Source organism: Apostichopus japonicus, chromosome 21 (assembly GCF_037975245.1).
Source record: "Apostichopus japonicus isolate 1M-3 chromosome 21, ASM3797524v1, whole genome shotgun sequence".
NCBI lineage: Eukaryota > Metazoa > Echinodermata > Holothuroidea > Aspidochirotida > Stichopodidae > Apostichopus > Apostichopus japonicus.
Genome location: NC_092581.1, coordinates 8,199,946 through 8,226,114, shown reverse-complemented (window position 1 = coordinate 8,226,114; position 26,169 = coordinate 8,199,946). Strand labels below are relative to the sequence as shown.

The window sequence follows — 26,169 nt, the reverse complement described above, 5'->3', positions numbered from 1 at the left end:
GCAATAAACAGGTTGCACTTCCTTGTGCTTGCTGTGTGAATGGATTATCAAGCAATTTAGTCTGGTTTGTGAGAATTTGCAAACAACATGGTAGTTAGTCCTCCAATCAATTTTTCTCTAAACAAACTTAGAAAATTAGTTGAGAACCTCTATAATGCACATGTATAACATGATATCATCAGATTAGGACAAACTGAATATCAAATCCAGAGCTTAAAATAAACTGCAACCTTTAGACTTTTATATAATATAAGTCATGATTTTGAAACATTGTTGCCTTTAGTTAGTCTCAGTCTTTTGCTACTGAATTAACATTCTATCTTATACTTGTGAAAGGGGATGGTGTCAGTAGGGAACAGCTGGAAAAATTCATACAATTATTTGCCTAAATATATGTTTCTTGATAAATCAGCAAATTTTTGAGATAGCTATTTGCAGATAACACATGTTATGAATTATTCATACCTTTAACTGTGTTCAGTTTTAATTGTTATTATCATCATTATTCATATTGACTTTTCAGGTCATGATAGTCAACACTAAACCATCTCGTTACTCAAATATGTCGATTGAAGTACCACTCTTATCCTTACCTTCTCCGGTTTTCTATTTTTTTTTTGGGCTTTGGCTTTGGTTATATATACACCAATTTTCTCTCTCCCCTCTTTCTCTAGTTGAGAGAACCTTATCCAGGGTAATAGAATCAATATTAACACAATATCACTTCAATACACACTGTTTTTTTTTTTCCTCCATCAGTACTAACTACTAGTACTGTGTGCATGTATTGACACAGAAATTGCATACATGTACAAGCCATTTGAGTATTGGAAAAGAACTTTTGACACATAGCACACAATAATGCAGACTTAGTTTGATGTACAAATTGTACAGTCAATTTTATGTTAGGGCACATATTAGGTTAATGCAAGAGAGTGAGTTCACACAACATACATATTGCTACATAACATATTAAGTTGGTTTACTTTTGGAAATGTGCAAGTTTATTTCAAGTTTCCAATATGAAAATTACAATTCTTTTTTCAAAACTGTCAACAGTTGCAGCTGAAACTCCAGAACTGTAGTGTTTTGTATCTTGAAAAACAAGACTGAATTCTCTTCAATGTTACCACAAATTTGTTAAAGCTTAACATTTCCTCAGGGTAATGAACTACATGGGGTGGACTACAGGGAATTTCAGAGACTTTATAAGATTTCCATTAGATTTCCATTAAGACTACAGAAGCAGGTGGTTACATTTCATGTGTATCCTACTGTAGTGTTTCATATGGTATTCCATAACGTCCAAGAATTTCTCTCTCCCCCACCTGGTGTTATTGGTATGCAATGAGCTGGTGAAAACAAACTCCACCATAAATTTCTATCTTACATTACAATTTAAACAACTCATGTTGGATGGCAGTTTAATCACCAGATGTACCTATCTTTCTTTTGTGCTGTCTTCCTATCACTCTGCCTACAGTAAACACATAACTACATAGACTCAAAATGTCCCTTACTGTGCAATAAATTAGACTCACGCTAAAAGGTGTTTGAGCCAAATTTATTCAATAAAAACATTCTCCTTATCTATCATCATCATCCACCAGTGCTCCACAAAGGTCTATCAGAGGATAAAGCCTTCTAGGGTCCAAGGAAGAAGGATGGGGACTCACATCCAGTTAAATTGACCTTTGCTTGACCTTTGATTGTATTCATGACAGTCTTGCTCCAAACGCTGTCAGTGTCCAAGCACTGCTCGTCCTACACCCTGCTGATGGTGATAAACATCCAATTATCACCAGGAATGAGTGGGTTTGTTTTTCAAACCTTCTGGTGAATCCTTTCACAGAAAAACCTGCAGATCAGATAGATCAAACTCTCCCACTAACACTTTCCATGAAGAAAAACAATCCCTGCTTCTCCAATTTCTGAACTTTACAAACTTGATTTCTTTTCAAATGAGTTTACAGTCCAAAGAGTTCAAGTTTTCCAACTTGTTTTTGCAGATGATTAACATTAGTGAAAAAGTGTCTTGGCAACAAAATCTTCAGCATCCAATATGTTACTTAAAGGTCAATATGGTATTTATCTGGAATTTTTAGAATCCATTATCACTTTACATATCAGCAACTTGCAATTGATAAAAGGGAGATTACTGTGATAGAATTTTTACTCAGGGAACCCTAATTAACATGTAATTAACCATTTCATAAAAATTAGAAAATTTTGTTCTGCCAAACAATTACGCATGCAAACCACACCTTTCTCATTCATATTTTAAGCTCAACCAATCGAATCATCTCTATAATGTGACATATTGTACGCCTATATTGCATGCAGTATAGTACAGTAGAATGTATGCTATTAGCGTATTACACCGGTATTAATTACAACGGCATAGATAGTTGGCGTATTTTTCGTCCGTAGTGAATGAAACCAGCAAATCATGGCAAACGCAAGGTGCATACAGTAAATGATAGACTGAACATACACTGTAGTCATAAGGCCCTTGGTATAATCCAAAATTTGGCTAACTAGGTTAAACGACATTAACGTTAACAATGTTCAATTTGACCAATCAGTGTCTAGGACTCTGGGTATTCTCTGTCAGGTCCGAAACAGACGTGATTGACAACATGTGAATGAGCTTTGTTTTCCCGAACACTGTGATGGTTTAAGTCATGATTTCTGTGTTTATTGCAAATTTTGTAAAATTGAGTTTCATTTTCACTTTTAAGGGTTCGATTTTTAATTGGAAAGCCAGTAAGTGTTTCTAAATAAACAGATTTTCAACAAATTATGCAGCTCAATTGTATAACGCTTGTACAGGACTATCAAAGCACTGTACTGTCACTACTGTATACATACAGTACACTTTCCTGTATATTGTATACCTTCGCATACTGGTAAGTATATGGGAGGGTGAGTAATCCAAGAATTTGCTCAGGCGACCCGACGTGACCTCTCTGCATGAGATGCTGTGATAGTAAGAATGTTTATAGGCGTGGCTTATTGTTGGATAATAAGCTATTTTCTGAAGAAATTTTTGCTTCTTTTTGCTAACATTTTGTAAGATTTGCGACGTTTTTCACACAAAATATGTTTGGTACATGTTTTGGTACAATAGTAATAGTAATAGGATCACAGTTAATGGTATGCAGGCATCACTTTGGGATGATATTTCAACACCATATGCCCTTTAATTACCCACATTCACTTGGTAGCAAAATCTATGAGTGTCTTGGTCTGATATGATATTTTGAATTACTGTACACATAAAAAAACCGGGATAATTATTTGGCCCGTGCAAAAGGCTGTTTTAAAGGACTAAGAATACCTCAATTTTGCTTTTATTACAACAGTTTTAGAAGACAACCCAAGTCGTGTGAAGGACAACCTGTAACTGTACTTTATTAATTGTGTAAAGACCAAACATGATCACATCCACAGCAGTGCAAGTTTCACAGATTTGATAATCAGTCATGTGCAGTTCAAAGGGACCAAACCACTGTATGTTTGCAATGTATGTATTGTGTTAAAGCAAGTCAGCAGGACGTTATCTGCACAAGGTTGCAAAACGAGAAACACTTACTGATGACAGAAAAAACATTAATGTTCTACAAGATATACAATATTTTAGATCACCACTGTTAGTCTTATTTTCAGGGATTGTAAGGAAAATGGCATTATCTAATATTATCAACTTTAGAAATTCTACCATAACCTTTCATAATCATCACTATGACAGTGTTTGTCTATTATATTCCCAGACTTGCTATTTTAGATGTTTGTCTGTCTTCACTAAATTGTTCTAATCTGAATCTTGAATCCTACCTACATTCTACCCCCCCCCCCCCCACACCCCTGTGCATGACCTACCATCCTTACAAATTATACTTTGTGTAATATCAGAATTTATCATGTACTTGGAGTCCAGGTTTTCTTATTCTTCACCTTACTGGAGACTTAAGGTTTAACATCATAAATAATATATATGCCATTGCATATGCAATATGCAGCATTGGTCATGATGTCTCTGTTATATATACAGTAAGTGGTGCAAACAGCAAGAAAGATATCACCATTCACACAATGACACACAGTATTCCAGCTATCTGACATTCATCATCTTTTGTCCTCCCTGCTGTGTTCTACACTGTTCAACATTCCCTATGTCTACATAGGCATGTACAGGTAAGTATTACTATAGATTTATACAATGATATCCAACCCTTTCTGGATGGACATTTACAAACTTGAAGGAACCCCTGGTAAGAAGCAAAGGTCATGAACATGTCCACATCCATGTGGAGAGAAACATGTATGTAAAATATGAACCCCTATAGCAAGCAACAAGGGGCATGTACACAAACCAACATATTGTAGTAGCTCTGTAAGTATAAAAAGATTTGTGACTTTGTCACCAGTTTTCACCTACCTTTTCTAGACACTTGTGTGTAGTACTGTAGAATGAAAAGGTTTACGACAGACAACCTGATGTTGCCAGCAGCCAAGTAAACACAGTGCTAAAGAGGTTAGCTAATCACACTATGACAGAACACTGGGGTGAAAGTACAATAGTCGTGTGGAGATAGGTAATTGAGGAACAAGCAAACATCAAATTTGATTATCTTAACTCTAAAGAGTCTGTTTTATTCTTGTTTATGATATTGAGCTGCAGTATCCATGATTTCTTGTTGTCCAGTTTGGTGCAATATAATAATATCAGGGAATAATTTAATGTTCAAATTTGTGCATCAGTTTTGAAATTCCTGCAGTTTGTCTCGGATTATAACGTACTGGAGTTCCTTTGTACAAAACTGCTAGATACATGCATCTTTGCACTTGTATAGTAATTTCACTATTTTTTTGCAATAGGATAATGATTACATTATTCACTGAATAAGTCAATAGTTACTGAGTTTAAATGCCTTGATTTGAATAGCCCAACCTACAGTAGTAACACAATCAATAATCACAGTCACTGGTTTCCAAATGTTAGACCAGTGTCTCAGCTCAATGGCTTCCTGCATACAGTATGCCCAATTTTACATAGCTCTAAAGCATGTGGCTGGGCTGTTGAATGTTCGTTTTGCTTACAAGTACCAAATGATCTTGCATCAAATTTCTGAAGAAACAGTAAAACCAGGAAAGCAAATGAGTTGTGGTAGACTCTTATGTAGACTTCACTGTGCCAAAAGAAAATAGAGCACTACTGAGCACACATTTCCCAAAACTAGGTCAAGTTTTACTTTTTTCTCCACAAAATGAAAGAGATCGACCAATAGACCACAGTCAGACTGTAGTCTATTGGTGGATCTTGAGCACATCCAGCTAAATCTTACTTCTTGCCTAATGTCAACTTGCAAAAACATATGTTTTTTGTTAAAGTATCCTGAATTGAATTATCACAACCACTGTATGCCTTGAGTCTGGTGGAAATGTATTTGCTTGCTCATTTCCTTATTTGCACTTGCAAAAGTTAATATTTTAGTGCATTCACCCTACTTCTGTAATAAACCAACCCTGTTTCTGTTTACACAGAAGCTAAGATACTTCAAGCTATTCCATACCTACAGTAATTTGCTTTCTTTCTGTTGATTTAAGCAGATTCTTAGAGAGTAGCGACCTAAAGGACAGATTCTCAATCATAAGCTAGAATGATCTTCCGTTCCCTGACTGTGGTTCTGGTACTATAGGGTTTGCTGTACTTTGCTCTGTTGTGGTTTTAAAGCAGTGCAGGAACATTTGAGGTTTAATATCCCAGCTCTGTCTTGACTGAGACGTTTCACCTAACATAACAAAACATGTTGTAGTTTATTGCTTCCAAGCTTTCCAAAGCAATCTTGTTTGCTAACAGAAACAGAAAGTGAACTCCTGTAGATAAAATAGCAAATGAACATAATGTACAAGTCTATGGTTTGTGAACTTACCATGTATACTTACAGTATAACAATGGAAAGATTGTACTGAGATGGGGAACCAAATCGCCTCATAACTTCCCATTTGGCATGATAAACTAGAATATATGCAGTTACTGTGTAAAGTGTACAGTAGTTTATTATCAAGAGTACACATAAAGTGGGGTACATGGTTAAATTGAGATGTCATATAAATACAAAGCCACTAAATTTGCATCAAATTGATTCTAATTTCATTGCAAAGTACTAAGCATGCTCTTTTATTTAACCATGCAACTACCGTTCCCATGAACTGTCCAAGTTTAGCCAATGAGTGCTATCAATATAATAAGACTGACCATTCACATTACCTATGGCCCAGCTGACAGGCATAGCCAATCTTAAGATGACCATGACAAAATGGGAAGGCACTTAAAAGTATGAAATGTAATGATATTCAGACTTCAATGTACGTATCCTATCTATTGTTGAAACAAGTAGGTAGGAAATACTGTTGGAAAGAGTATTTTATTGAGTGGAGATGGTCAAGTAAGGAGTAATTCAAAAACTTACTTTGGGTGGTAGAATGAGAAGGAAGGGTATTGACCAGAGGGGTCCGGTCATAGAGGGCGCACAGTGTTACAAGGTTACCAATTCATTCTAGACAGGGTAGAACGAGAGTGCTAAGGTTGTGGGGAGACAGGTAAGCGAGGAATAAGCAAATAGTAATTACTAATGAAAACAACTTCTACTGGTAGTGTGTATGCAACTGTAAAAGTAAATTAACACTGCTTGGGATTCAGATATGCCTCAGTTTCCTTTAACCCATCTTTGCTGTAAGTTTGATTAAGACTTGTTTGGACATTTGCAATCAAAGTTTGGCAATTCGAATACATTTCAGTTCTAAGGATAAAATGTGCACACAGCCTGGCCATTCCCTCACGAGTGCACCAACGGCCAAACATTTCACTGTTCACTTCCTACGCTCCATTAAAATCTGCATCTTTGGCACAAGGACTACTGAAAACATGTATGAGAGAGTTGGAAGAGCAATGTTCAGAAGGAATGTGCTGCTTGATACTGCCCGTAAGGTGCCCAGTGTGAATACAAAATGTGTCACATATCATCACAGATTTCTAAGAGACCGTCAACAACATACTTGGCCTTAGTCCAACTTTCTGTTGTATCCACCCAAGAATGTCAAAGGTCACATATGGTGTCTACAAACCAAGCAAGCATGCCAGATGATTAGGGGATCAACAGCACAATGCCACCATAAAACAGGAGAAAGGCAACTTGAAAGAGGCTTGGTAACGTCAAAAGGCATACAATATCTTGAGCATTATATATATACTTACAATATTTATTTTAGTATTTTGTACCAGACATCGGTATTGACTGTTGTGTACAGGTGCCAAAAATTGAAATGAGTTGAATTGAAACAAACACTCATATTTCCTCTTCTTCACAGCTGAACCACCCAACTAAACTTAACTATGTAAGCTTCTTTTACTGACAGTTCAGACTCCAAACAACAGAAAGTGACTTATAATCAAAAATATGAGTGATGACTTGAACTTGATGTTTGTCACTGGCACAGATTATAACTACAGAAGGGATATTTCTGAAGCCAAAGTTTTTGCAAATTTTTGGTATCAATAGGTGAAAATGACTGTATATCCCACTTACTTGGCACTATATTGCCACTGGCTTAATGATTTATGCTATGGTCTCTGTTGACCTCAAATGACCTTTGATCTCTATAAAAGGTTTTGTTTTGAAGTTAATCTTACCATCAATTCACTCTTTGACCTCTGGTGACCTCAAATGCCCTTTTACCTTTGAAAACCAATAGGGTTCTGTTACTCACTACTTTGGTGGATCCACATGCCAAGTATAATATTTATCCAGTATTTTAATCATTCATATCTCAACATGATTTGCTAAATTACTATATTTCACCAATCAAAAGTGGGTTAGCACTGAAACATTACTAGTATTTGTAAGCTATGTAGATTGGAATGCATCTATATATTGTGGAGAGACAGGTAACTAAAGAGAAAAGTAAGTAATGTTCATCTACATATTGGTTTTTATCCAACATACCATTATATGCACCCAATACTGTCCATGGTTTGATAAGTAATATTGGAGAAATATTGCAGCCTTCAAGAAACCAGTTTCAAACAGATCTGTACGCATAGATATTGCAGACAGATTTGGCTGGTGCCATATATACTGTAGCTATTCTCACAGAATGGACATAAATCATATGAACATAATGGTGTTGCCATCACAACAAGGGCTCAAATACTGATATTTATAGTTATTTTAAAGTTTGATCTGAAACAATGATCAAATGTGGCTATCCAGACTACAGGTTATATAGTCATTATGTATAGTGTTCCACCGATGATCTGTTAGATAATCGGCATCGGGCCGATTACCAGACGATCGGTAAATAATCGGCATTGGTAAAATCCATTGCGCTACCGATTATTTGGAACCGATTATTACGTTCTACATCAAGGATTATATTTTTCCATGCTTTTGATACACCACAACGGGAAAAGAATGTAAATCATTCGATTCAACGCTATTCAAAGCAAGGGAAGGTGTGCTAATCTAGCGTGTAACGGTATCGCAAGTCCCTCAGGCGAGACTGTACTAATGCTGTTCGATACAGTATACCCGCGATAAGCTTCGGGGGACGACGTAATTTTTTTTTTTCACTTCGCTTCTTGCATAGATCTAACAAAACCTCCTGTTATCCATTTTTAACGATTGATAAGAAAGATTTATTGTCTTGACTAAATATAAAACCAAAACAATATACTTTTTAACCACTTTGGCCGTTCACCGTACATGGAAAATGGAAAGTAAAAACGATAACGTTAGGCTTTGCTCATTGTGAGTTCTACGTACATTAGGCTAGTCTGGCTAGAGAACGGTTGAGCCTCATAACGGTTCAGATTGCATATGCGCCCAACTTTTTACAAATGCGATAAAATGATGAAATCAAGGTACCAAATACTCCTAAAAATTCCTTAAAATGTTTGGTATGAATTACAATGTTCTTTATTTACTTTAGTGTGAAATGTTAAGTCGTTCATTTATATCTTTCATTGTATCGGCCTAGAAGTTGGTAGTCATGCATAACACATACAGTGTAAATAATTGGTAATTGGCATCGGCCCGATTGTCACATGAACTAATCGGTAATCGGTTATTACCGATTATCATATAATCAGTCGAAACTATTAAATTATGCATGATCATGTAATTTTTCATATACCCATTCTCAGTTCCAGAGAAGATCACTGAAATAAAAACCTTTGTTTATCATCCATTGAAGGTTCCCCTTAGATTTGTATGATGTACAGTATCTTATTATAAATTTACCAGAATCTTTACTGTCATAAAGTTCTCTATTTTCATGAAGTTCCACTATACATTCATTAAGTGTTCCCAAACAAACTGATGTGGCTATCAATATGATAATGTATATGAAAACCAGGAAATGATTCCCTAACAGCTGACTGTACAGGTGACCTAGTATGCTGTTTCAAGATGACAAACTAAACAAACTCCACACTAAAACCACAGTAACACTGTACTAATGCTTCTGTTCTACTGGACACTTGGATCTAGTCTAACAAGAGACTATTAGTTTGATATCTGTGATCAGCCACCTACAATGACTACACCCAATTCCAAACTTCAGGCACTCTAACCTTTGTTTATTTTAGTATGCAGGCTTTTTGCAGTCACTAAGCAGTTTGTTATATTTATAGTTTTTTTCCTCCCTTCCTCTTTGAAAAATTTTAGTTGCAAGGATTTGATGAGTGTGTCTTTTCTTTGCCTACTCCTATAGATCATTAAATTGCTATATGTACAGTATATACCTGTTCCTATAATGGGCAGTTAATTTATCCTAAAAACTCTGGATGTACATGTATGTATATTTTCAGTTCCTCAATAAAGCTGGCAAGGTTAGCACTGACATTGTGAACCGTAACGTAATGTACAAGATTTATCTCTGTTTACCTGTCTATACACAAATATGAAATTACATAACAATTTTGATACTTTTAAAATGACACAAAGTTATATGTACATCATCGCACCATCACAAAATTCACATGAAACTATATACAACTAGGGTCCACTTTTCTTGCAAACTTGGCAAAATTTGCTAAAATTTGCAATGCCTCAGGCACTCTGCACATTAATTGATGATTTTAGGAAATCCTGTATTTAGTGCTAAGCTTCCTTGTTTCACCTTGTTAAGCAATGCCATCGTAACACAAGCATGCCTTCCAAGTGTACATGGTTTTATATTTCAAGAGAGGGTTAATGTACCTCAAGAACATACATGACAGAGTCACTGATGTGGCTTGCTAACGAAACAAAGCATTATCTGCGATCTGAAACTTTTTGGAAATGATAAAGGACTTCATAGTAATAATCTGTTTGTAATTTTATGTTTGACTATTTTGGCACTTTTATAAATGGAAGTCCGATGGTTACCAACAGCTTTGTAGAAGGATACTGTATGTGAACATCTAAAAGTTTAAAACCAACATATTCCAATGGATTAGCCTTGATTGTATTGTAAGCCCTGAGAATGGGAGATTTGGAACGGGTAGTTGTGGGCGGTGACCCTAATGTAGGTCAGTGGGCCCTAGTGCAAAACTGTTCCCAACTTGTTTAGGTTACACTGGATTGAGAGCATGCCATATACAAGATCTTTAGACCACATAACTATGCACTTTGGGAGATAGATTCTGAAAGTAGGTTGATCAGAGGTGACCTTCCACCTTAGAAGGTCGGTGTCAAATGGTAACCAGGTCACTCTAGACTTGGTAGGGAAAGTGCATTTGTAGTGAGGGGAAGTGAGGATGAGGAAGTGGGTTCAATTATAAACTATGTCAATGGGAGCATTTACTCACAGATGGAATCTGTAGCTGCAACTACTATGTAATACTCGGTTGCAAGTACACGAATGCGACTCTTAGCACAAAAATGAGTATTATCATCATACTATGTAAATTATGTATAGTGTAGGCAACTGGACTGCAATCTGAGTGATAAAGTCAATTACCATTCCTACAGTAAGTGATCTATGGTCAAAGTTGACTGGGAGTCTGGGACACTTTACATATACTCTTCTTTTAATTTCACTTTATTACACTATTTAAAGACACGGAGGAAACTGTTATCATTACAAGTGAAACTATATGCAGAACTGGAGAAGTAACTAGAGCATGTAACATAACAACCGATACTGATACCATCTCTTTTGGATTCACAACAAAGGATTGTACTTTCATTCTTTCTTCTTTCTCCTATCATAATTGAAGCATTAATATGATTGTTAAAATAGGACAATAATAACACACACAAAAAACGTCCAATTTTTACACAGAATGTCGTTTACATTTTACTAAACCACATAATTTTAAAGTTTTCAAATAGAACACACAGGGAAGATATCATTTTAAAGGGGAATAAAAAAAACATTGATTTTTCGTATCCAAACTTGATAAGAATTTAGGGATTTGCAAACACTGCAACGACCTTGAACAACACTCAGATCCGTGAATGAGATCACTGTGATCATCTTCAGAATGTAGTGCACTGTGCAGTACGGAGCTGTACTTGATTTTCATATCCGCATAACTGTTATCTTAGTTTAATTGAGGATGCAAAGTTCATGACCTAATTAGATAATTAATGTCATTGTGTTTCTTAAAAATTTTACCATTTAAGTAGAAGTTGTATGGTATTTTGCCACTATTCTCCACCACAAAGTTCTTGTATTACGTTCACCCAGCAAACTAGCAAGCAAAATCCTACAGGTATACGTCATGATAAAAGTTGCTTCTAAAACTGTAATGATAATAAACTGATCCTTTCATGTTCGCTATTGATATGGGCAATGAAGGCTAAATTTTCTGTTGAATGTTTCCCAATATCGGAATAACTGTTTTGCAAACAATTTTGCTACAAATTGACAAGTTTAGGGCGTTTTTTTTTTCAGCATTTCCCGACATGGGTTGACTTTATTTTTCAGATATGTATGTGACAAGGATACCCCTTAGAACACATTAATACTGTATCAATAAATCTGTATATTTTCTTCAATAATAGAATGTCATTATTGCTCTAGATACTTTAAAATTGCACATTGGTTCATAGAAATTACTGTTTACGAGTGTGTCAGGTTTCGTTCCTGGGTTTGTAATCTCAAGTACTTTGCTTCTCTCATTTGTTTGGACTATTGTTGGTAATGATTTGACCCACCATTACATCAGCCACATGGCACACACAACACATTATGAGTTTGTTGCAATGTACAGTAATTTTACTATATTTACAATAACGAATGTGAGATAAAACAAAATTTTTGGCACTAATTAGTGTGGTAAAGGTTGCACTTATCAGTGTACATGGCACATCTTTAACTAACAATTATACAAACATGGAGAACATTAAGGATCAGGAATGTAAACAGGTCTAACAACTGAAAGTAGGCCTCGTTAGACACACAACCCAACAGAAACAAAGGCTTAACAAATCATTGGGGAGGAAATGTTGAGAACCAAAAGCAATTTGTGCAACTGGTACCTATATAAAAGCATTGGCAAAGTCAACAGGAAAACTGAGGGAAAATTACCCAGCCAAAAAATGCCCCAAAAAAGAAAGTGATACTTATCAGGAGGCTCAGGAGAGGTTCTCCACTGGGACTTCTGAAGCCATATTTAGTAAAATACAGAATGCTGGTTATCAATTGCCAAGATACACACGATCTTAATAGCTCTTTAGAGACTTACACAACTAGACACTCTGGGTGGTGGAATGAGGAAGTTCGCTCTTTAGAGGCTAACACAACTAGACACTCTGGGGGGGGAGGGGGGTGGAATGAGGAGGTCGGTTGACTGCAGGTCAGTGTCAAAGGTTACCAGGTCAATCTAGACACAGTAGAGCTAGTTTGCAATTGTTGTGAGGAGACAGGTAAGTGAGGAGTGATGTAAATCTGAGGTGTCTTACAGAGATACATATTTGCAAGGTTTCTCTCCAGAGAATATGTTCATTTCTTGTGTTGAATGAAACATTTATCCGTAAAATACTTCTAGAGTATGCAATGACTAATGCAGCAAATTTACTTTCCATCATGAAATACTTCTCAGAACCCACTTTCCTGAATTCTGTCGCAGCAGGTTTTCAACTACCAGTGCTACAACACCACTGCTACACCACTGGTATACTACTTAATCTAGGTCAACGAGTAAGCGAGGTCAATACAGATAATGGACATGTGTTTCAGTGTGTATACTGAAGTAGAAGTGTATGGTAGATCTGTTAGTCCACGTCAAAGTCAGGAATAATTTATTCGGTATCGCATCTCAAAATGCTATCAAAGTTGTTAAACTGCTGGTCAAGTCAAAAGATGTATCTATAGCAGTTTTCTGCATGTGTAGGAACAATATAACTTAATTTGGGAAAATTTGACAGACTTGAATGCAGGTTCAGTATATATGACATGGCGATGTAACATGAAATGAATCACTCCTCAAATACATACATACATACATACTTAATACATTTCTTAACCACTGATGTGCGTAGTTACGTCACAGAAAATACTTGGTTCAACTGTGTAACATACAAAGCTCCCCATTGACTAACAGTACTGCTGAACAGTAAAGTTGCATACATACTGGAGATTGTGTACCCTATGTAAAGTACAGTATGCAATGAAGCATATTTAGTGTGTGCATGTCTTCCACAATGAAAACTTCAAATTTTGATTGCAACCTTACAAGTTACTGTTCATTAGAAGCTTTGCTATCCAATGGCACAGTATCGGGTTTGATTTATGGCAACATCATCAAGAGGCCAGTAGAGAATATATCCATAAAAACACTACTATTTCACTACTATACTGCTCTGACCATGCTGAACTATGTACTTGCTAATAGGTGACCAGCTTATGTACAACATAATATGATGGCAGCAGTGTACTTACCACAGGCAACTACATTTATTATTGCATTTTACAAAGAGTTCTAACAACCACCAAATTATCAATTGTGGGTTGTATGCTCCCATTCCACAATCATATACAGTAGTGCTACCAATGTATCCTTTATTAAGTTGGAACTTTCATTTTTGCTTTTTCCAAGTAAAGATCATGCAGGGTGAGTCATTTCCTTCTACAAAGTATATATGACTGCTGTGTCTTAATGTCAGCTCTCCCACGGTTCCACTTAACCAAGACAACGACTATTTTCGTTTCATATGTTCTGTCTGGGAGCAAGAATCAGTATAATTACAGCCAAACTGACTTAACTCTTACCCAGACTAACTGGTTAACTGTTTTTACTCTTGATAGATTGCTAATGAGAATGTTGCTGACATTTTTTGTGCACGGTTACAGTATCAGCCAAATTCAATACATCCACATTGGCTTCTATGACTTTGAGGTCCCTCTTAGTGTTGCCCAATAGTCTACAAACAATTCCACAAACTTTGAGAGAATAGTTTTCCTTTCTATACTAGTGTAGAGACAATGTAAACAATTTTTGAAGAAATTAAAGAAACATATAAATTTCTATTTATTGTCTGTCCACAGTTATTTGAATTTTTTTTTTTTTTTTTTTTTTTTTTTTTTTTCCTTTGAGAAAATATCCAGTTCACCATCTTGTGCTTTTTACTCAAAGTGGCTGGAATAACTAGTTTAGCTGCATTTGGTTAGCTTCTCAGCTCCTTTCTTTTTAACACACAACCGACTAGCATTGTGCAATGTGTAAATACTACCGGGAGTGGGAAAACAACCGGTTATTACATTCATTTCGGTATCATTCCAGGGAATCCCAGACATATATAATAAAAATAAACTACGTGTTGCTATTTGAAATAAAGAGAGAAAAAAACATTTTGTTGGTGTCTGTGTTCTTATTTTGAATTATATATATACTTATCAATTTATGTTCTGGCCTAGACCTATACTTAATCAAATCAACTTTTCACGTAGTAATTTGGACCTAGGCTACACCAAATATCTAAAGTTACTTGGGCTTAGCATGTTGTGGGACCTCAAAGTTATTCTGAAATTGTTGTTATTTGTTCTTCCTTCAAATGATGATTGTGAAGGATCCCCATGTATAAAATGTTACATGTATTTCACCTCATTTTGATATAATAACATTGAATAAATTTTGAGCCAAAATCGCAAGGGGTATATCCAGCTTAAATCCATCTTCACCCAGGACTATATTATAGCCTAGGGTATGGTACTGTGCAGTATGGTACTTGAGATTTGATGCTGTAATGGAATAGATTTTATTTATTATTGCCTAGGGTTCCACGATGTCTTTTTTAGTTATCTTTGGCTACTTGTTTAATATTTAGGAACTTTTATACAAAAGATAGATATTGAACTTATTGAATTTTCTGGAGAAACTAATAGCTGATTAACGATGTTACATTCTTCTTGTCTGAAGTGTGAACTTGTGAACTTGAAAGGTTGCCCGATTCCAATTTCATGGAATAGTGGGGAATCCCCAATTTCTGTTTGTGTATGGATGACAGGTTTTATCCATGTGCGAGCATGTTAATGTTATAATTTAACGTTGAGTATGAATGGAAGATGGTGTGGGTGCTTCTTTGCAATGAATGAATGACATTGAGTCTCATAATTAAGTGCTTGAACCATAGGTGAAATGTTGAGGACAATCCCAGTAGTAGTTACAATACCCGGGATTCATGTTGCAACACTACGGTTGTGTGAAATTTGCACTACAGCACAAGGCTACAACAGACTGTACACAGGGAAAGATCAGTATTGTTACGAACGCAGGATTCTGCGTCCCGGACGCAATGTTTTGGCCAGGGATGCAAAACTCTTCAAATTGCTTGCGTCCGTCCGGAGGACGCAAACTTTTTTTTTGAGAAACAGACCTCAAGTATACACACTCACAACTAGGTCAATAGAAACATAACAAAACACATTTTTGTTGCATTATTTCTTTTAAAAAAACCACAACTTCTTCTTACAAGAACCAAAAGTTCTCCTGCTCCTACAAATCATTGAATTTGTTTGAAAATAAATATATCATTAATGATCAACCGCAAGGTACAGGGTTAACAACACCCCATTACGGAGATTTTCATGCTAAAAATAGACAATGATGCTTTTCCAAATTTCCTGTGATTTGATTGGTTAATAGTCCCCATCCATTGTCTGTGAAAATTCTTGAATCTGTAGTGCTCAATGAACAGAGAGTATGTTGTTTAACAACAATTACTTGCAAAGTCACTTTCCCTTGTGTAGAGATGCAGTATATATAGGCTATCATGTGTGTGCACTCCAATATCATAACGTTAGGCCTTGTCACATACAGTACGTAATATACCTTTTGACAACGAAGAGGCACTTGCATTGTTTCTGAGACTATCACGTTATATTTGAATCATTGTTTTGATCAGAAAATGTTAATGAGTGGAGTAAATCTAAGAATTTTGTGGGAAGCTAACATCTCTGATCCTGAACAGGATATTTCAGCTCACAGTATGTTTCTTTAATAGTTGCTAATGTAAAATGTGCATTCTTACCATCAGTAGTCTCTGTTGCAAAAAACTTTTCGCGGTCCAATTAACCACATGCCTCAGTAAATGTTATTTTGGCGCAACGTTCGTGTGTAAACTACTGTACTTTAGAACATTGAACAGATTTTATTTTAAATCTACATTGCGTAAAAAGCTATTGACATAGACCTAATGTAATTTTCGCATAGATGATTGCTTGCAAAGAGCCCAGGATAAATGTTGGATCAGATTTTAAGGATTGCGCATGTGCAGTTGAAAATGAAGCTCGAACAGGTATACATGCAGTAGTAACAGTGAACGGTGTGGAATTTAGAGAGAGATATGCACACTGTAGGTACTGGGATTTTTGAAGAGTTGGTTGTTGGAATCGCTGCAAGGTCAAAGCACGGAGCTACTACAGAGTTGGCGAGTAGGAAAGTAGAAGGGCGGATAAAGGAGGGGGACTGGGGGTAAAAATTGGTTGAAACGGTAGGGTGGGCAAAAGGAGGGGCGGGCCGGGCCGCCCCTGAAAAACAGCGAAGCTAAGGCACTGAGCATTTATGCCCTATATATTGTGTATAACATTCACAAAGTAGAGGCAGTGATACTATATACACTAGTAATAGTAACAGTAGGGCATACGATAAACGTAATTGGTTTTCGATCGGGACCCAAGATTTTTTTACGGGACGCAAACTTTTTCAGGGGCTTGCGTCCGTTTTTCACTAATAACATTACTGAAAGATGTCAAATTTCTTCCTTGGGTGCTAACTTGGTTTATGAAAAGTTACATGATCATTTTCTGTCAAATTTATCATAATTTATAACATAATGGTTGTATAATATTAAAAGTTTAAAAGTTTAAAGTTCTCAGATAATAAGCTACAAGCAAATTTATCTATCAAGGTCACACATAAAACACAGTGTGGTGTATAATTCCACCTAAATCGGAAGAGTCTAGCCCTCACTTTTAACACACAAAGCTTACTCAGGTATGAATAATAACACTTGATTTAACTTTACTGGCGGAATATTCCACACATACAGAGCAGATAAGAATTCACCTGGTAAAACTCGGACAAAATGCTGGTATCTTGCTTTCCTGACTGTAGAACCAGAAGTTCAGAACAAGTAGGCAAAAAGATCACACGGTACAAATTTGTTACAGATCAACGCTGTATTCATAGGGTATATCAAATGGCTGTGGTTAGTTGGTTTCTGAGAAAAATGTGTACAATTGATAGAAAATCATAGTGAAAGGTTTTTATGGGAACCAACACTTGACATATCAGGATGTGGTACAGTATGTGACAGTACACACAGGTAATGTACAACAAATATACAATCATGGAAGCTTGTTATCATGCTACAAATCAGTCTCAAACATACTGTACTTGGTTTAAATATTTACAAGTCAAATATTATACAGACCTCACCTGTACTAATATATTTATTATATTGACATGCACCATATTTTGACACACTATACAAACCTTCACATGACCAAAACCAACTTCTTACTCTACAGCATACTGTATTGGCATAGTATTGCAAGACTGTACAGTACTGTTCCCTCTTCAATGATCCACTATTTTGTCAAGCATTGATATTTTTCTATCAAGTATATTCATGGTTCTCTCCTTAGTTGGTCTCTTCACTTACAGATTTGATCTGAAGTATTACTGGTTTAAGAACCTTCAAGTCCATATAAATGAATACAACAATGGAAGTGAATACACGTAACAAACAGAAGAGTCGAGTCTAATAGCTGACAGATTACAGTACAGTGGCGACTGATTCATCACTGAAAGTTTTGCGCCACAATAATCAAGATTTGGGAAGCACATTCTAATTCTTCATTTCACATGATACAATAAACAATGCAGTTCATTATAGTGTATGTAAACCAAAGTGTACAAAGTCAATTCAAAATGCTATTTGACTTAAAAGAGCTGCCAACATTTCTAAACATTTTAATAGAAGTGTTTGAAGGCTGATAAGAAGGTAAACAATAATCACCACCTTCATTGCTCTTGGAATACATCTTACTTCAGTCTACAGTGGCTTTAGTCTACTCGAACAAGCATCAGACTTTGCAAAACTTTAGAAGTTCTATCACCAGAAAGCAACCTTATAATACTAAATGCATATCCTATATTGGGAAGCAGCTAGGGTTCCATGACATGTACATATTCATACAGAAATTTGTTTATTAGAAGTCATCTTTCTAGTACGAACTACATGAGATGAAATGTAACCCTACTAGACTTCTTGTGTGTACACTCAATACAGTGTATTACACTGACCAGAACAACATATATATGCTTTATTTATGATGAATGAACTGATGATATCAATTTACTGGCCAATCAGCACTCCTTACTTAACCTTATAATACAAGGAAGACTACATGCATTGCAGCATCTGCATCAAGTTTATCTCGGACTCCTATCAATGCTAAAATCTCATAACAATGCAGTTCATTAGCTTCACTAATTAACTTCTATTTCATATGATGATGATTGTGAAACTGGCTCAAATTTGGAAACTTTCCTATAATTGCTCTTTGTATGTGATTATATCCACACATATCTGGGGGGGGGGGGGGGGGGAGGGTATAGGACTCTAGGTGATGATTTTTTTTTACTTTTAATTACAATGAAATAATTTTTAATTGGGGAAAAACCTCTAGAAGGATGTCTTAGTTTGATTAAGTAGAATCAACACCCATTAGGATCTGTAAAAGTTAGAATCAATGCAAAAGGTGCCTTAATATTGCTAAGCAGAACGTACCACACTTCCCATCTGACCTCAATATAAACCTCTGTGTTTACCAGCAACAGAACTAAAAATATTCAACCAGGTCTCTCAATTCTGTATGGACTTACATGGATGCAAAAAATCAAATAGTTCTAGTTTTATTTCATGGTAGATTCAGGAGAAAGGGAAGAGTAGGTGGTGACTTTCAAAAGTTCAAAAAGGTGCTGTTGTCTATAAAGTATAAAGGAGAGTGCATGCTGAGTGAGAGGCTGAGAGTAAAGCAGATAATACCTGCTTGCTTACAGCTAGCTAGCACTTATCAATTTAATGATCAAATTTAATCTGAGCAAGTCATATATGACTGACCAACCCCAGTGATCAAACCAGATCAACCAGACCTTTTCAGGCTCCTACTGTAATTTAAACTCCCGGTGAATGGACAGATCTAGGCACAGAGGGCTTAAAGTCAATGTGACTGTATAATGTTTTAGACTTTTGAATCAATTGCAACATTTCATCTTATCTTCTTGTTTTTCATATGGAGTATATATCCAAAGAGCAATTGCAAATAATGACAGGTCATTAATGTAGATGGTACATGGAATACACAAATTTGCTTTCTGAAAAGGATGATACAATTTAACCATCTTTTCCAATTTTTTCAACAGAGACTCAACACTAGACTGTTCATTATGCTTTTCTATAGGTCAGTGGTTCATTGCATTGCACTATATAGAAGGATCAGTCAACATACTGAAGCACACGAAGATATCTCTAGTTTTACCTATCAAGAGATGAAATGTTACACTAACAACGTTTTCATAACCGTACAGCATTGGTGATCAAGGGTGTTTGCCTATTTTGCATTTTAGTCACCGGATTTTATTCACCGGAACCATTTAGTCACCGGAACCATGGAACAGAGCTGGCTGCATCAATGCTTCATTCTTTGTTAGGGCTAAAGAAGGCACCAAAGTTACTACCATGACATGGACAGCTCCAACCTGACATTCAGACTCTCAGATATAATCCTATTAATTCACAAAATTGTCAGCTCACCTTTTTGCTGGTCGTCTTCTCTTCTTGCCTGCATAACATGTGTCCAGAGAATTCCTACTGTTACGAAAAACATCCATTTCTGACAGCATGTCCTTACAAGTTGGACTTAAATGCAGTCTACTTCTATGCCACTGTCTTCACATCTACAAAGGAAAAGGGATTTTAACAAAATACATTCATGTAAAGTCAACTGAAAAGTCTCAAAAGAGATACCATCTCATTATGGATATAGGAAGCAATTCAGTATTACATCTTTCATATATAAATCACTAAATCATTACATCTTTCATACATAGGACTAGAATACTGTATTATTCCCATTATTATAGAGTATAGGTCATATAGTCAATAAGTATAGTAGACATCATGTTACATTTGACTATTCAACAAGTCGACTTTCTCTGTTATACTATACACTGCACAAGTATCCTAATTATCTACCTGTATGTACATACTGTAGTCAACGAGTCAATCTTCTGTCAAACTACAGTATGTACTGCACATAATCAATAAGTATCAGGAATATCTGCTTAAATATATATACAAAGTCAATGAGCTGACCTTCTCTCTGTTATACTAGTATGTACTGCATATCATCAATAAGTATCCTAAATATCTGCTTTTAGAAGTCAATGAGTTGACCTCTCTGTTATACGTACTGTATGTGGTACTGCACATAATCAATAAGTATCCATAATATCTACCGATATTTAGAGGTGATTACTATACATTGAATGCCTCAATAGCTACAAAAACATTACTTGAGTCAACTTCTTCTTTTGCTTGGACTACAGCAAGACTAATCAAGAGTAAAATTATGTCTAAAAGTCATCCTTTAATAAACTTGCCTTTGTGTTAACACTGTTTTTCCAATTTGAAACAGGCTACAGAGGAAGTGGTTCTAAGGTTAATGTTATACCTTAGTCCACACAACTGTGGGATTGGTTTCTTATGTAACTATAAACACTAAAGCAGATGTTAAGAAATGTTATAATGCAATGATACTACATCATGGATTAAATAACGATAGAAAAAAGTGCCAGCTTTCTTTTTCCTGTTTTGCATAGAGTACACTGTAGTTATCATACCAGGTTGTGTAGATAATCTGTCACATTATGGTAATTTTGTAATCTGACTGTCACTCACTCACTTACTAGCTGCACGATTGGTTTCAAGATATGTCAATGATTCTGTCAAGGTAAAGGCTCAAGATCCAAGTCTGATTGCAGCAGTTACATGGTTAGATTGAGCATTGAAGGTGTAAGTTTTAGTGTTCATAATAAATCAAAGTTTGCATAAATGAATACATATGATTCAGGGGACTAGAAAACATCACTGAAACTCCAGTCTTTTCAAAACCTTTGTGTAAGGATGGTGACTTCAGATTCTACACAAAATTATACCAAGCGACAAGCGCCTGTCCTACAAAATGATTGACTTTTATATGTCTGTTTCATGGAATGCTAATTCAACTGTTCTAGAGAAACATGACACATTTAGTATAAATTAGTGTTTACACGGGTCCAAAAATCGGGAACCGGGTACCCGAGAGCCGTTACCCGTCGGGTACCCGGGTACCCGGGGAAAAATTGTTTACCCTCGTGTATCACGATTTTCAAGAAATTACATATTAGATGCTATAATAAATGATTAATTTTCTCTACTGACAATGTTTTCATGTTCAAAAACGTATGTGTAAGGTAAGGTATAAAACCTTCCTCAATAATTTCTATTTGCTCTTTTTCTGTCATAAACTTGTTAATTTCTTAATATAATTAACATTACTACTAATTTGTAGTTATGTTGTTAACATCGCACTGCCGCCGCTGCTGATGCTAGCTCTCCACGTCTATTGGATCATACCATAAAATATCCCTTTACTTTAGCTCAGTTGTTACTACTACTATCTGTTATGCAAGCCCAGGGTTCGCATTAGCCGCGAGATTACGCGATTCGCGCAATTTGATCGCATTTGGAATACATGCACGATTAGTAAAAAGCCACTTGCTATTATTATTTTTTAGTTATCCCGTTTATAATCCATAAACATGTCGTCAAATTCCTTGTCAGCCTTTCCTTTTATGAAATAAACGAATGAATAAATAATAATTTCTTCCACATGATAGCCTAACACCACACCAAGTCAATGCATGAGAAATCTAGCAAAGCCTAACCATCTGTCTATTCGCTGAAATTGTGACGCAGTTATAAGATAGCCATGCATGGAACACATTCATTATTGCTGTTACGTTCGACCACATGGTTGCCTAACACCACAATAAGTCAATGGGGTAATCTAGCATAGCCATTTGTTTATTAGCTGAAATTGTGACGCAGTTATAAGATATCCATGGAATACTTTCGTTATTGCTGTTATCTTCAACCACATGGTAGCCTAACACCACACTAAGTCAATGGGAAATCTGCCTAACCGTAGATTTCCAATTTTTTTTTAAATCACACTTTGCGTAGGATTCGGGTAATAAATTAGGAACCGGGTAGAATCGCGTCGGGCGGGTACCTTCGTTATTGCTGTTATCTTCGACCACATATTTTAGCCTAACACCACACTAAGTCAATGGGAAATCTGCCTAACCGTAGATTTGCAAAAAAAAAAAAAATTTAAATCACACTTTTCGTAGGATTCGGGTAATAAATTAGGAACCGGGTAGTATTGCGTCGGGCGGGTACCCGGGTACCCGGATAACCCGTGCAAACACTAGTATAAATCTATGGATACTGTTAGTACACACAATGTACAGTAATGCTGAATGAATTGATTTAATTAAATACTAAGAAAATGTAACTTCTGGGGTTGTCATGTAACTTTAACTTACCCCCAATTCAAAAGTACAGATTAATAGCCAACCTATCTTAACAAATATTGATATTATTATTTCTATGAGACAGTGATTGCTATGAGGGATCACCAATCAATGTTATCTATCTTTAGTTTTAAGTGCACAGTGACCCTCCAAAAACCTGATTCACTGGTAAAACTTATGTATGCTTCCATTGACATTCTGTTTTATATGTAATGCCACATTTACTGTACATACCAGACAATAATTACTTTGAATTGCAAGTTGACACTATACTGTATATACTAGTGTCTACACTGGTCCATAAATCGGGAACCGGGTACCCGAGAGCTGTAACCCATCGGGTATCCGGGTACCCGAAAAAAATTGTTTACCCTCGTGTATCGCGATTTTCAAGAAATTACATATTGGATGCTATACTAAATGAATTATATATTGTCCACTGACAATGTTTTCAAGTTCAAATAGGTCTAAGAAAAGGTATAAACCTTCCTCAATAATTTCTATTTGCTTTTGTTTCTCTCATTAACTAATAACTTCATATAATTAACAGTACTACAAGTATCGCACTGCCGCCGCTGCTTATGCTTGCTCTCCACCTCTATTGGATCAGACCATATAAATATCCAATTTAGCTCTTAAAAATGAATTATATATTGTCCACTGACAATGTTTTCAAGTTCAAATAGGTCTAAGAAAAGGTATAAACCTTCCTCAATAATTTCTATTTGCTTTTGTTTCTCTCATTAACTAATAACTTCATATAATTAACAGTACTACAAGTATCGCACTGCCGCCGCTGCTTATGCTTGCTCTCCACCTCTATTGGATCAGACCATATAAATATCCAATTTAGCTCTTAAACAGTTTTTACTCCTATAATATCTATTATGCAGGACCAGGGTTTGATTAAATTTTGTTGTCAGTCTTTCCTTCTATGAAATGAACGAATCAAAAATAATAATTGTGAAAATTCTTTCAAAAATCTAGCCTACCATCTGTTTATTCGCTGAGATTGTGATGCAGTTATGAGATATCCATGGAATACTTTCATTATTGCTGCTATCTTTGACCACATGGTAGCCTAACACCACACTAAGGCAATGCAGAAATCTAGCCTAATCATCTGTTTATTCGCTGAAATTGTGACGCAGTTATAAGATATCCATGGAACACTTTCATTAAGCTGATATCTTCGACCACATGGTAGCCTAAAATCGTCGCTTTGCAAAAAAAAAAAATCACACTTTGCGTAGGATTCGGGTAATAAATTAGGAACCGGGTAGTATCGCGTCAGGTGGGTACCCATGACTGGGATACCCCGTGCAAACACTACTATATACCAAAAATTGTTGTAGTGTTTCATATTGCGACAAATCCCAAATCTGAAGTAGAAAAGTGGATGCAACATTTTTGAAGAAAAAACAAGACAACAGATTTGTCAATGCACACTGGGAGTTCGCTAATGAATTCCCATCATACCCGAAACCCCAAACCATCAATATTTTTATTGATAGCTTCAGTTTTCAACAGAATAAAGATCCCAAATGATATGTTTAGCAAGATATTTTATTGTCTTCTGAGGTAAGGGAAAGCATAATATGTCAGTGTAGTTTGATGAATTCCCAAATTTCATCTTACAGCATCATTGCAACAACAAGTGAAACATGCATTTCAGGTAACTAAAGAAATGTCATTAAGTTAGTGCCAACACATATTGAGCAATATTTATTTCTTATTACTATTTCTTTTTGTCCTTCAAAAAACCATCACCCTCATGTCCATTGGCTTAGTGAAAAAGTAGCCTAAGACTCTCTACTCCCATCCTATTAGTATTACTCTATGCTACACCAGGAAATTACTTATTCGGTTAAACGTTGTAAAATGCTATGCAAAATGGGCAAATTGCTCTACAAGTGCAAACATGTAGGGCTTTTTGTACACAGGAACCCAGGGAATATTTTATGTGGCATTGCATAGAAAATTGCTAAGTACAAGGGACATATTACTGTAGAACTACAAGTGTAAAGATACATTGCATATATATGGAAACCATAGAATTTTCAAGTGCTCCACAAAATCTGAACGATGAAATATTCCCTGTGAACCATAGTATTTTGTAAGAGAGGAAATTTATCAGAAATTTAGAGCCTTCAGAATTGCTACATAAAATATACCTAAGTTACTTAACTTACTTAGTAAGGTCTGTCATTAGGCCTACTGTAAAAATATTCTGGTACTGGCTGTAGGCTATCCTACCGACCGTCAGGTCTGGGTGCACTTTGTGCATGACACCCTATGGGATTAAAGCAAAATGTTTTAGTTTCAACAGAACTAAGCTTTACAATAACACTGGCATCGCTAAAGTCTCGACCTGGCCTTGTTAAGTTACTATATTACTAGTAATACTAAGTTAGGCCTAGGCTGTATATTGGCTAGTAGCACTACTAGCCTAGTAATATACTGCCATAACATTAGTTGTATTAATGGTTGTATACCTGTCTGAAACTTGTAACGTTGAACTTGAAGTTGACAAATAGGTAAAGGTATCGCATCAATCCATTAAAGTTTGACAGTGCAGCGTAATACGTTGTAAAAAGGTTAACCTGGTCCACAAATGATGCTACCAATATAGACAAACAAATGTTTGAACAAGTTTAACTAATATAACTCCGCAAACAAGATAGAGTCTAACATAGGCTAGTGACAAGGGCCACCTAATCCATAAAGCGTTAACCTACATACAACCACAGATATGGTATGTAATAACATGATATATTCCAGTAAATACGTCAAGGCTTCGTGTAACGGGTAAAGGGTACCTAGAAAATGGGTAACAACTGACTAGAACAGTATGGACATTAAATGCTAGATACAATCGGCTCTTTCATTAAAGGGGTAGTCCGATGGCAAAGACGGTAATAATAAAATCGACCTTGAGATACCTAGTTGAAAACCCAAATTTTCGAACTTAACGTAACAAGGTGCTAAAATAAGTTCTGTGGAACATTGTTGATAAGTTATTTCTTTCA

General features: G+C 35.9%; 1 protein-coding gene across 1 annotated transcript in view; it reads right to left on the bottom strand.

The window, feature by feature from the left end:
* Positions 1–25,925, bottom strand: part of LOC139963157 (uncharacterized) — a 120,047-nt gene extending 94,122 nt beyond the window's left edge. Inside the window, exons 1-2 of the mRNA XM_071963702.1 lie at positions 25,636–25,925; positions 20,316–20,458 (exon numbers count right to left, since the gene is read on the bottom strand). Of these exons, the coding sequence (XP_071819803.1) occupies positions 20,316–20,404 (89 nt within the window). The 5' untranslated portion in view covers positions 20,405–20,458; positions 25,636–25,925. The remainder of the gene's footprint in view (positions 1–20,315; positions 20,459–25,635) is intronic.
* Positions 25,926–26,169: the final 244 nt, after the last annotated feature.